This window comes from Papaver somniferum, chromosome 11 (assembly GCF_003573695.1).
Source record: "Papaver somniferum cultivar HN1 chromosome 11, ASM357369v1, whole genome shotgun sequence".
NCBI classification, from domain to species: domain Eukaryota; kingdom Viridiplantae; phylum Streptophyta; class Magnoliopsida; order Ranunculales; family Papaveraceae; genus Papaver; species Papaver somniferum.
In genome coordinates, this window is record NC_039368.1 from 109673800 (window position 1) to 109687333 (window position 13534).

Genomic DNA, 13534 nt, shown 5'->3' on the forward strand with positions numbered 1-13534 from the left:
TTCTTACTGGTGAAGCTGCTAAAGTCATAATCAGGAAGAGTTGCTTATAATGTCTTCAAAGCTTTATGAAAATTGTCATCCATGAAAATTGTCCTCACGAATAACTCGGGCATATTGGACGAAGTGTCACTAGTATCAGTTTTTTTTTTAAACCCATTTGTTACTAAATAACAAAATCCATAGACAACAAAACACTTTTAACCCATGAATCAGTACACTTTCTAGCAAATTGGTACCCGTATTGGCGTACATGAAATTTAATAGGGTGTTTACATATATTTAAAAGTTGCTTTTCGATTTTTGAAAATCGAAAAATCAAAAATCAGTTTGACAATAATTTTTCAAAACGATTTCTTGAAAAGACGAAAATCGATTTGGCAATAATTTTTCAAAACAATTTCTAGAAACAAAAATCAATCTTGTGTAAAGCAAAATAGTTATGTTTCTTAGTTCTGCTTCTGGTATCCAAACGTGTTATAACCCTTCTAAAATCCAGACGAACAGGATTTCTTTTTCCACATTTCAAATATTGTACTTGGAAATTGTTTGCTTTGGAAACAAAATATTTTTCAAACACCTTTACTTGGGGTTTAGTTGAAGTGACTAGTGAGAAAGTAACCATCCATACATACAAACACCACCTCTCTCTCTATAGAAAAAGACCAATCTCTCTTCTCTCTCTTCTCAACCGCGTTTACCTCAAAAACGCCTTTTATTCAAGCTCGCGCTTCTTCTCTGTTGCAGAAGAACAACACGAGCTACATCCCACCCCTCCTCTCTCATTTTCTCTGCAACTCCATTTCTGGAAAAAAACCCTAGAAAAAACAAACAAAAAATCAAAACCAACCTCATGAAATTCACTCAGATCCATGGAAGAAGATAATCAAAATTCATCAATTCAATTCAGATCTCATTCTTTCAAACCCTAAATAGATCTAAATATTGTTTTGAAAACACTAAATTTAGTGCCTTTGTTTTGATTTGGGGGTTTCATAAAAACAAAAAATGTCGTCAATGAAGGGTAGTAACAGTAGATTCTTCACGATCGGGTTAGTAACAGCGTGGTATTCATCAAATATTGGGGTGTTGCTGTTGAACAAGTATTTGTTAAGTAACTACGGATTCAAATACCCTATCTTCTTAACTATGTGTCATATGACAGCATGTTCATTGTTTAGTTATGTTGCAATTGCTTGGATGAAAATGGTACCTATGCAAACAATTAGGTCTAGAGTTCAATTTATGAAGATCGCAGCATTGAGTCTTGTGTTTTGTGCATCAGTTGTTAGTGGGAATGTTTCGTTGAGGTTTTTGCCTGTTTCTTTCAATCAAGCTATTGGTGCTACTACACCTTTCTTTACAGCTGTGTTTGCTTATATTATGACTGTTAAAAGAGAAGCTTGGCTTACTTATGCGACCCTTGTTCCTGTTGTTACTGGAGTTGTCATTGCATCCGGGGTAAGACTTCTAATCTCTCCGTCTCTCTAGTTTTATCATTTTTTTATGTCAAAATTGCCCCATGTTTAGTTTAGTTGAATTAGTTATATTGACCTTTGCAAGAAATGAATTTGACGAGGTTATGGTTTCAATTGTGGGTGTTTTCTCTTTTGAATTGGATATCTTAATTGGTTCAGTAACCCTTAGTCATTGTGAATTAAAATTCTGATTTTGGAAAGCTAGTCTGAGTCTATTTACGTGGCAAGTTTGATCGTGGGTTATATGTTTACATCTTGGACTTGGTTAGATGTGATTTTACTTGAACTTATTCTTTGTATTGTGGATGCAGGGTGAACCAAGTTTCCATCTATTTGGCTTTATAATGTGTGTCGGTGCTACTGCTGCCAGGGCGCTAAAGTCAGTGCTACAAGGAATTCTACTGACCAATGAAGGGTAATGTGTTCTACTAGTTTCCGCGGCTAACTACTGGAGCAGCGTGAAATGTATACTGAAACTTCTGTACTTGTTTCAATTGTTTTTTCCTGATAAGCTTTACATTTGCAGGGAAAAGTTGAACTCAATGAACCTCCTTTTGTACATGGCTCCAATAGCGGTGGTATTCCTTCTTCCTGCAACTCTTTTCATGGAAGAAAATGTGGTTGGAATCACGCTGGCACTTGCAAGGGAGGATGTGAAGATCATATGGTACCTGCTCTTCAATTCTGCGCTGGCTTATTTTGTAAATTTGACAAACTTCTTGGTCACGAAACACACCAGTGCTTTGACACTCCAGGTACGCCCCCATCTCTCAAATGCAGCTACCTTCTTCTGTAAAATTAATCAGCTTCCCCCTTTAGATCTGTTCAATTGAATTGATAAATATTACTCCACTTATGATGGTTGAAATATCTTTCATCTGAGTTTGTTTTAGTGTTCCAAGGATCGACTCTATATGTTTTTTTGTGTGCACTTCTATGGTTCAAATTTTGCACTGCTGGAGTACACCTCTTTCATGTATTCTATGCCACTTATTGCATTTCTTTGTTTAGGTTTAATTGAGGCTTTAGTTTTTTATAACGAAAAGGGCTTGGAAAAAGTATTTGGTTAACATTTGAGGAAGCTCCTAGGGAGAATAAGCTGATAGAGAATTTAGGGTTAGTTTTCAGATCAAAGAGGTCATAGGGAGAGATGAGAAACGAAAGGTTGCAGGAGTAATTGTTGACTCCAAGGAGGTGTTACAGAAGCTTGCCTCTGTGGTTTGAATAAGATAATAGGTAATTTGGAAAAACCAATCATGCATTGAAACTAGGAAGATCCTTTTATTGCTGGAAAGCTTCTCTACGATATTAAAATAGCTTGAGTCAGGCAATTAGTTCTCCCCACTTTCTTTCCTTTTTTTCCTTTTCTTTTCTTTCTATGTTTACGATGTTTAATTTTATGGGGACTTCTTGTGGCCATGAGATGGTGGACTCTTTGTTACGGTATCAGTAGATTCTCATGATGTGGATATCATATGTTTCCGGCGGTTGGAAGAAGAAAGTGCAAGGGGTTTGTCTTTCCTAAAGGTCATTTATTCAGTGTTTTGGGACACTAAATTCTAAAGTCATTTATTTCCATGTATTGATGATGATCTTATGAGCTATTATGTTATGTCAGTCTGTAAGTACAAATAATAGATTGTTAGTTACACCATGCTTCATAGCTATAAGTTGAACATAATCCAACTCGGTAAGAATCCATCTGGAAGAGTAGGATGCGCAAGCGTTCTCTGATGATATGTCAATGAAGAAAACCACTATCAGTTACATTAATCGTGAACCATGTTTACTCCAGTTGTCACATAGTGTGCATATTTTTTCAGCCTGTTTTGTTCTCATTGAATTATTTTTAATTAAGCTTTCTACTCCATGTTGCGTGGATGCCACTACCAGTAACTGCACCTATTTCCCGTTATACTTTTCACATCCAAATTATAACATTGTGTACTTTCAAATGCTTGGCACGATTCAGCACTCGTTCTGACTTTATTATATGTTGACCGTCCAGGTTTTGGGTAATGCAAAAGGGGCTGTTGCTGTGGTTGTTTCAATTCTCATCTTCAGAAACCCAGTCTCTGTGACTGGAATGCTTGGGTACTCTCTTACAGTCTTCGGAGTTATCCTCTACAGTGAAGCCAAGAAAAGAAGTAGCAAATGAGAGTAGAAACTGTGCACCATCCGCTTTTTTTTTCTTTTTACATTGTTTTTACGCTGGAGGAGCGAAGAGCTTATTGCCAAGGTAGAAGCACATGCTTGCATCCAATGCCTTGGATTATGCCCTCAAAATTCTTTTTTGTTTGGGAACCACAAGAAAGGTTTCCACCTGTATCAACAGCAACAACCAACTTAGCGAAGACGTAGGGAAGTCTCAATAAGAACTGATTGGCCTCTCTTCCTGTCTTTCATATCTCAGTGCTAACAGTGAAAGAATGTAGTCAGCTTATTCTTTCAAGAGGTGTGGGGACTGGGTTGATTGCTCAATCAGTCTTTTTTCCATTTTTCATTTTTCTTTTTAAATGTCATCTCTTGATTAATTAATGATCCCATATATCACTATAAAATTCTTATTGATAGAGTAAATGATTTACATCTTCTATTTTGCAACAAAAATGTATCCTTTTGTTTAATTTATAATGGAAAACTATAATTTAGCAAATGTAGTAGTTCAAATTTCACGGATCATTTATTTTCTGTTAATGGTAATTGGCTCATTTCCTGTCATCCTTCTTTTAAATAGGAAAAAAAGGCTAAAGCCTAAGAAGCAACATTCACACTCCCTGTGATGCTCTGCCCAGCATCAAACAGGGATCTAGGAATTAAGGCCTAAGAAACAACATTCATTACCAGCAGATGAGTTTTGAAGATTACAAAATAAGGCATTAAGCTTCTGGCCGTGCCAGCTGACAGAAGAGGTTATAGCATACAGGCTATGAATATTTTAAAGGAATGTAAATTCTCGTGTCTTTTAATAACACTCAGCTTAAGGACAAAGAAACATGGTGATTAAACTCAGCATACCAAGCGGATTACCATGATTTCTCATGTACAAAGGTCTAAGTTCAATGCTATAAGGCCTGTTTCAAGGTCTTCTCACATTCTGAAGCCATATAGATATAAAAGTTAGTCTTTCACCAAATCAAGAGAACAAAAAATTCAGGTTCTCTGGAAGGTTAGCCAGAAAATGTCTGACACACCACACATCAAGAACCAAATGGAAGCGCTGTATAAGCATGAAATCATATGATCAGACACGGGCATAATAAACATGATCATTATAAAGAAACTAGACTTAATTTTTTAAACTTGGTCAAGCATTAAGACTACACAAACTTTGAATGTAAGAGGCACACCTAATTAACAAATTATCCAAACAGGCCTGAGACTCTTAAAACATTTTAACATTTTAGGATGATCAATCTCAAATTCTACCCACTAGGATTCATAAAAAAAAAGAAAAAGAAAATCTACTTAAGAAACAGTAAAACTACTTCAAACAAAGTGAAGAGCGATTAAGGACTCATTTACTAGAACAAGGGATAATGGTATCGCTGCCTCTCAAACTTGGGGCTTTGTATCTTCCTCATCTTCTTCAATCTTGGGAGCCAGGTAGAACCTAATATAACCCATTTCAGCAATCTTGTATTCAACGACAACAGGCAACTCCGAAGACAAGCTGATAGTTACGGTGTTGGACAATGGTGTTGCTTTGGTGAAAGAGTTCATATATCGGAGTGCAAATGTTAGTGATACTGGTTCCTGCATCTCAATGACAGTAGCTTCTTCTGGCTGCATATGTTCCCCAAACAGATACTTCCATTAGCAAATCAAACTTTTCAAATGAACCAAAATGACTTATCATAGTGAAAACAAAGGATAAAATTGCACATTTGTGTTTCAGTTCTCAATCATGGTGATCAACAGTAATACCAACAAAGAAATGTATATATACTAGAGTACTAGAAGTAACAGAGGGAAAGAGATGCCTTATCAACAGTTGTGTTCTGCCTGCAGACGATATTTGCAGTCCCAATATCACCCTTTGTGGAGAACTTCACACCTTCTTTTGTCACAGAGATTACAACTGCAAACACCAATAAGAAAACAACAGATAATTTTAGGAACCAGGACCAGTAAAAGGCTTATTTATGATATTGAATCAAGTAAGTTATATACTGAAGGTTTACCAGTATCTCCAATGGTGCTCAAGTCCTTGCAAATCCTTGCAAACTCAGCGGACGGCATCCTGACTATAGCTTGATACTCGGCATCCGGAATACCAAGATGTTCGCTATCAATGTCCATCAACTTCATTTCAAAATCAGCAATCTTATCCTGACCTATATAACCACATTTGATTTAAACAATCAACATATATCAAACAAACAAACAAACAAACCCATAGAGGCAAATACTCAAACACTTCATTTACAATCCTCCCCAAAATTGCTGAGATCCCTCTTTACAGATCCCCTAAATCTTAACCCCCGAAACAGCATGAAAACCCTTATTTGTACAAAAACAGAGAATCTGAATCTAGGGTGTACTTCACAGAAATTAAATAAAAAAGAAAAGGGGGGAAAGTAAACTTACTAGGGCTTTCAAACATGAAGGTAACAGTATCACCACCATCATCACCTTTAATGGTGATAATATCATCATTACCAGCACACTTCAAGATCTTTGTCAAATTTTCGAGCTTCATACCCATAGAGATATTACGGTCACATCGATAATGTTCAAAACCTTCAGATCTAAGTAACAGAGCAACAAGAGCTACATGACTTGAATCCATAGCTTGTAGAGAGAACCCAGTTGCTGAACAATCAAAGTTTGCATCATTAACTAGATCTTTCAATGATTCCATTACTTTCTTCAACAAACTCCCTTGCACCAACCTTAGTTCCAACATCTTTACTGTCTTCTTCTTCGACGACGACTACTAGGGTTTGGTTTTGGGGTTTCTGCGGACAGAAAGAGATTTCTAGGGTTTCGAAAGAAAAAAGAGGGAGATTTTAGTTCTGAGAAAACTGTGTAAAAGAGTTTTTTAGACAAATGAAATAGGTTAGAGGGTTTGGTTATAAAGAAAAGGGGGAGAACTTAACGCGGGAATTCGAGGATTTTCCCGCGGTTTTTTTTGAGATTGTGGAATTTTGAGATGATGGGGAACTTTTTCACGTGGGTGAAGGAAACCATTGATTTCTATTGGTTGTTGTTGTTGGTCGCTAATTGTACGGAGGAAGTTAGGTAGTTTTAGGGACTGTTTGTTTGTTGCTTAAGTTGTTGAGTTATGAAACTCTCTCATGAGGACAATTCCTACGAAATGCTAAAGTTGACACATAATCGAATCCATATACGGTGTGTTCGTTGGCAGAATTCAGGATTTCAACCATTTATAATTCCATGTGATTATAAATTTTAGAATAATATAACTCCTTCCTATATTTGGTAACTCATTCAAAATTTCTAGGATTTATAGAAATATTTTGTTTTAAAGTTCATCTGTCATTTGATTATTACCCTTAGAATATTAAAATTATATATATATATATATATATGAGATCTAAAGTTAATAAAAATGGGTCCATGAATCCCTTGATAAGCTCCCTAAATTTTTGGGGAGAGGTCGGACTCCATATGGAGGATTTTCTGGAAAACTGATTCCCGTGGGAAACGTGATTCTAGGGATTTGGGCAACCAAACATTCCGAAGTAATTCCACCAAATCCCATGGACCCATAAATCTCACCTTTAGAATTCTACATCCAAACCCACCAATAGATTAGTAACTTCAATAGTTATCATAAGACCCAAAAAGAAAAGAGAAAAAATGACGTCGAAAGGAATTTACGAAAGGGCACCATCAGGAATGGAGCTTGCTGCTTAATGGCACCATCAGGAATGGAGCTTGCTGCTTAATTTGACTCAACGTAGGAAACTTATCATATCCATATATAGTAAGGACTTGATCCTAAGGGTGGTGGTGCGTGGCCCCTTGGTTGAGCCATCTGTCTGGTTAATTTCGTTGACGAGCGAGACCTCAACTCGTTAACTAATTAGATGTGTGGAAGATTCCTTCCACAACCAGCTTCTTAGAAGGATTATGGTCATTTAAGCCACATAAGTTTGAGGTAATAACAATTATATGATGCCCTTAAATGTTCGCTATAACGGCCGAAAGTCCAATGTAATTTTCATTTTATGCAGCGGACCAGTTGATAAGGTATACAATCTGAACTTGGACATATGTCTCACCCTATAACCAGTGAATGTGTAAAACCATCTTAGTAGAAATATGAAGGGGGACTCCCCCACCCCCCACAACACATACACCTCATATCTATGGAGATAACATGATTGTGAAAAGGATGACTCCCCTCGTAACCCTGTGGGTAGGGATAGAGTGGATGTCCCCACTGTGGTGGTCGTGAATGCGCCAAAGAATGTTGCTCCGCCTATGTTCCCAAGCAGGATTAGAAGTAGCAAGTTGTGGCGGGGCTCTGACAAACCGAAGAGAGATCTGCTACATATTTATGAGATGGAATCCTTCACCTTTAGCAACCATGGACTTGCTCCGGGACTATGGATTGAAGATTATCTCATTGGTAACGTGCTTAAACTTCTTATTTTATTAATCTATATTTTTTATTTTGTGGGATTCATCGTCTTTGTCATGAATAATGAAGGGAAAAAGGGGAAGCGGGTAACATATTTTTTTTGTATTTTTTTAATGGTTGTTAGATTTAGGTTTTGTTATGGGGTATTTTTCAAACATATTAGGTCCCCAATCTTTCTTTACGACATTTGAGTCATACGCAACCTTCAAAGTTCAATACCATAATGATATGATTTTACATTTACTCTCACGTCAGCGGAAGATCATCAGGAGACCTATGAGGGGTAAACCAGGCTCAAGCTCTGGTGAACCCTCTAGTCCCTAAACAAATTTTTATACCTTAAGGTGAATTACTAGAATATCTTATGATTTCATGTGAAGTACGAATTTTGTTTTATGAATTCCTATGGGTTGTCCTGCCTTTCTGGGGAAGATATTGGATACTTTATGTTTTTTCTCCATAAGATCATGTAATCTCTATGATCAAAATATGGTAGTCTCTTTTCTGTGTGTTTGTCAGTCTCTAGCTAGATTGATTATGGGTGGATTCTATTATACAAATTACATTAATAAAAACCATAAGCCAATAAGCAGGTTACGTTTCCGTATATATTTCAATCAAGAAACCTTGTTTTAATTCATTTTAAACATAAAATTTAATGCAAAAAAATTGTTTCCCAAGATAGTAACATCTTGCTCCCATCCAAAATTGAACTCTGTTTAATATAGGAAATAAAAATATCTTTTATATAAGGCACTCCAAGATCTTACCACAACAAAAGCACAAATAAGCTGAATGATGAAGAATAAGATAGGTCAAAGCCCTTCTTAAAAGACATACAAAGGTTAGAATCTTCCTAATTTTCTAATGAAATATACGTAAAATAATAATAATAATGGGGTTTTCCTATATTTACATCGATATTCTATAATAGAATATATTTCTTGGTAGATGTAGATTTTTTTTTCGATGGAAGAGGCTAATACCTCGCAGTTTCATCAATATGAAATTGCTTACAACATCACCGATTATTAATGAATAGATTAAAATAGAAAATACAATGTTTATATAATTGGAAACTCAAAGAAACGAATGATGAAAAATTACTAAATATACATAATCCGACAAGAAATATGATGTCATCTTAATGGGTTTTAACCAATTTTTTTAATTATAAATGGTTTGAAACCATTGTAGTTGGTATTCATCGTATAACTTAGATGTTCCCACAGAAAGAAGTGATATGCCCGAATTACTCCGATCGACTTCGAATTTTGTTGATCTCATCTTATGAATTGATCAATAGTACGTTGTCGAAAGCAGGTTGTCCTTGTAATGGGATCGATAATACGAAGTGCCACGAAAAAATGGTTATAATAAACCGCTTAGATAAGAGTGTATGAGAATACAAATTAACAATACAGTATCCTCTGATTTTATTTATAGAATGTAATGTAATACATAAAAAAACCTAATTTACTCTGCCCATATCTTAAGAAATAATCTTGATCCGGACAGAAACCTAAATAAAATTAAATAAGATGAGAATAAAATGATTAATTTAAGAGTATGAAATAAGATTGAAGATGAGGATTTAACGGTTGATGAATATAACTACCCTAGAGAGGAGCTGCAAACCCAAAAGAGAGAGAAAGAGACTTTTCAATCTACCGGTAGATGTGAATTTGAAATGTTACAATCCCATATATAATGTTTGTTGTTGATTTATATTATATTTATTAGGTTATTATTATTATTTACCGTGGTAGATGGTATTTGCCATCAATTTTACTATTTCTAGGAAGAATTGTTTTCGTACAATTAGTACTTTGGTCTATCTATAAAAACACGTTAAGTTTCTTAATTCATGGTTTCCAAATTTATTATAACATGTACATTTGGATCTAGAAATTATATTCATAACGGAAATGGATAGAGTTTTTTATTCCTAAAAGAAGAATCCAAAGAGTAGTACAATGAAAAGAGACATATACAATACAACACATAGAGTTGCTTAACCTTGAAGGTAACACTATAAAATGACCTTTTCAACATAGTAAATTTACGTTATTTCTGAGATGTTTTTAGTACTGCAATTTTTTTTTATCTCCTTCTCCAAATGGTTCTTTTTATTTTTAAGGTTTAGTTTGATCGATGAAGTAAGATTTTATTTCGTTTAACTTACAGGGGGTTAGTCCTCGAGTGATTTCGGAGGAGTTGAGGGTATTTTAAATCTCAGGAATTTTGAGAGAGTTTGAGAGAATGTAGGGAGTTTGAGAGAGTTTGGTGTTTTTGAATTCAGGGAGTTTGGGGGAGTGTAGGGAGTTTGAGAGAGTTTATTAGAGGGAGTTTGGGGGAGTTTGAGAGAGTTCACTCCTAACTCATTCTCTTTTAAGAAACAATAAACCCTCATTTGCAAATAACATTGATCTTTAATCAAAAGAAAAAAATAAATGAAAATGATCATATCTCTGTATCAATAGTATGTTATTTTGTGCAACGAGATAATTTTTTTCCCCTTCAATTTAACGGTCTCCTTAGAATTCTAATTCCCTTTGTTCACGAACATTTTCCCACATATCATCCGCTATACTCTTTCTCCATGCATTAGCTTCTTGACGTTGTTGTTCTTGAGTTTGTTGTGTAAAAATTTCGTCGTCATTTACAAGCGTTGATGGATGGCTATCTTCCTCTTCCTCTTTCTCGACCGGAAACTCATCTGAACAGCATTCTTTTCGTAAGAAGTTGTGTAGGCCTGCACAAGCTGTCATTATCTCCGCTTGCACTTGAGTTAAGGAAATGCATTACCTAGTTGAGTGTATTTAGCTTAACGGGGTTGAGTAGGTTCATAACAGTCATACACGTACAAGTACTAAACAAGTCACATGATAACAGAGGCCTACTACAGGGGAGTATATTATACCTCTATCGCATCAACCAGGTATCCAGAAAGAACGGAAATCCAAAGAGTTAAAACACCTAGCCATCCAATTGCTTCCCACAACGTTATCTCTGGCGCCTCATCATCGTCAGACTCTTCTTCCTTTTTCTCCTCCTCTACCTACACAGATTTCATATGGCAGATATTAGAAATTGCATCTTCATATAGTAGTTAGTTCTGTTCAATAGCGAAATCAAGGACTATCCCTTGCGTTCTATAAGTATCAGGCCGAATTCTTTACTATAAGTATCAGGCACAATTCTTTACTATAAGTATCAGGCCGTGCATCGGTCCATTCATTTCAAGAACAGACATGACCCTGAATCACCACAAACTAGACATTTTGGATTCTTTGAACCACACCAACACAAATGTGTTGTGGTACAAAAACTAACATTCTAATACAATATGTTTCGTATAAGCTTAAAAGGATGGCAGTTGTTTCATGAATACCCTAGCATTATATCATGATAAGACATGTTTATTAAACCATAAGCGTAATAACATACCAGTAGGTCATGTGAAGAATGCTAATTGCCTACATTGCACAATGAGTCCAACAGGACATGAGTTAGAATCAGTCACAGAACACAATCGAAATAGCAAATTTACAAGTCCCAGAAGCCAAAATAAAAACTTACTCAGTCGCATATCCTAAACGCTCGGCCAAATGTGTTATGCCCACCAAACTGAGGAAGAATACCCAACCCTGACACGACATGTCCAAATCAAGCTACTAATTAGTTCAACCATCCAAATAGCAATAGACCAAAACATCAAATCAAGTAACAAATGATAAAATTTACTTACATGTTTCCCAGTGGTATAGTGTAGAATGACTGCAAGTGGACCGAATGACAACAAGACATTAATCTTTGCTTTGATCAACACAATGTAAATACTCATAAGGGCTCTATTTCGCAATGTCTTAGAGGAAGAGTAATAACTAGCAGTGGCACTATAGGGTATATCCACAAGAGATGCGACATGAGATGATGTATCAAAGGCATGAATCTTTCTTGCTGTTGGCAAAGATGAAACATAATGATGAATGTTATCAATGTCCTTTTTTTTAATAATTAAATTATTTACAGATTAAAATCAAATCAGACTAGAGAGAAGATTAGATCAAATTAAAACTCCTCTTCTTTCTCCTATGGTTTTTTACGCACCAAACTCCTTCCCAAATCTCAACTCTTTTGAGAGATTTGTTGTGAGACCAAAATACAGTAAAAACTCCTTCGAACTCTCCAAAGCAACCAACTCCCTAGTATTGTAGGATTTTATGACTAACAGGGAGTTCAAGAGCTTTTTTTTAACTCCCCAACGACTAATAGGTGTTTTCTACGGAGTTTAGGAGACTCCTCTAAACTCCCCCACGACTAATGGGGATTTGGAGAGACTCCCTCAAACTCCCTCAGGACTAACAGGAGAAAACCTAAATACATTAAAATTTCTCGAACTCTCCCACGACTAACCCCATGTTAATTAACGTCTGGGTTGTAGTTTTGGGATTACGATATTGATCGACGAAAGTTACTTCAGTACTCTTATTTTTCGGAAGATGTAATGTTTTAAATTTTGATATGGATCCATGTACAAACTAACCTGCGATTCAGTTAATCTTACATTGCAGGCAGGTGATATATCCCACCTGTTGCTATGAATATTAACATCTGACTATGGGTAAGTGGCATATGAAATATTTGCACATCAAGAAAAAAAAATTGCTTTAAAACTTCTTTTGTCATTATTTTTCTATAACTCTTGAAATTAAAAAGCAAAAAAAAAAACATAGTTTCCCTTTCAGTAGAGTTCTGCATCAGTTTAGCCTTAGGCAATGATAATTTTTGGGTATATCCCTATGTTAAAGTAACAAAATAAAAGTGAACGGGTATGTGGAGTTTACCAACACAAGTAAGAGTTATTATCAGTTGTGAAGCAGTACTCTTGTATTTGCATTACATGTTTAAACGAATACGTAATAAAGTAAACAGATAAGAAAATGCACAAAATGCATGAAGGTTATTGCGGCCAGTAAGTTAAACCACATTTTGAAAGACTCGAAAAACCGTAGCCTCCATCTCAAGTTGATTACGGTTAGTAATGCCAACTAGTTGAAAAACACAAACACCACTAACCTCCAACTGATTTTCAAGACGAAGTCATGCCAATTATGATATAATCTAGCTTTTCCATTGTTAAAAGCATATCTTAAATACCACGATTTGCCTTCTGGATCTTTAAGCAACGCACCACCATTACTTTTCTTAAAATGATTACTTACGTACCTATAATGGAACTGATGCGTATAAAAATTGTGAATCATAAGCAATGTAACCAAATACAAATACTTGTTACAATTCAAGGTTAACGATTGAAAATCAGGAAACATATCAAAATGTTGACTTTTCTACATAAGTTGCTCTCATGATAATTTTACATATGGGAAACTAATATTTATATTTAAATGCTTTTGCTTCTTCAATAACACTCATTACGCTT

At 35.5% G+C, this 13534-nt stretch overlaps 2 protein-coding genes across 2 annotated transcripts; one reads left to right on the forward strand and one right to left on the reverse strand.

Moving 5' to 3' along the window:
* Positions 1–637: 637 nt before the first annotated feature.
* LOC113322167 (probable sugar phosphate/phosphate translocator At3g11320) lies at positions 638–4131 on the forward strand. Its single transcript, XM_026570203.1, has 4 exons — positions 638–1458; positions 1787–1890; positions 2002–2230; positions 3484–4131. Exons 1-4 carry the CDS (start codon positions 1006–1008, stop codon positions 3631–3633), a joined length of 936 nt encoding a protein of 311 aa, XP_026425988.1. The 5' UTR covers positions 638–1005; the 3' UTR covers positions 3634–4131.
* A 604-nt stretch (positions 4132–4735) lies between these two features.
* Positions 4736–6581, reverse strand: LOC113320401 (proliferating cell nuclear antigen). The gene is made up of 4 exons (XM_026568315.1): positions 6066–6581; positions 5660–5812; positions 5459–5556; positions 4736–5261 (listed from the first exon to the last, which is right to left on the reverse strand). The coding sequence occupies exons 1-4, from the start codon at positions 6382–6384 to the stop codon at positions 5031–5033; spliced, it is 801 nt and encodes a 266-aa protein (XP_026424100.1). The 5' UTR covers positions 6385–6581; the 3' UTR covers positions 4736–5030.
* Between the last annotated feature and the right edge of the window lie 6953 nt (positions 6582–13534).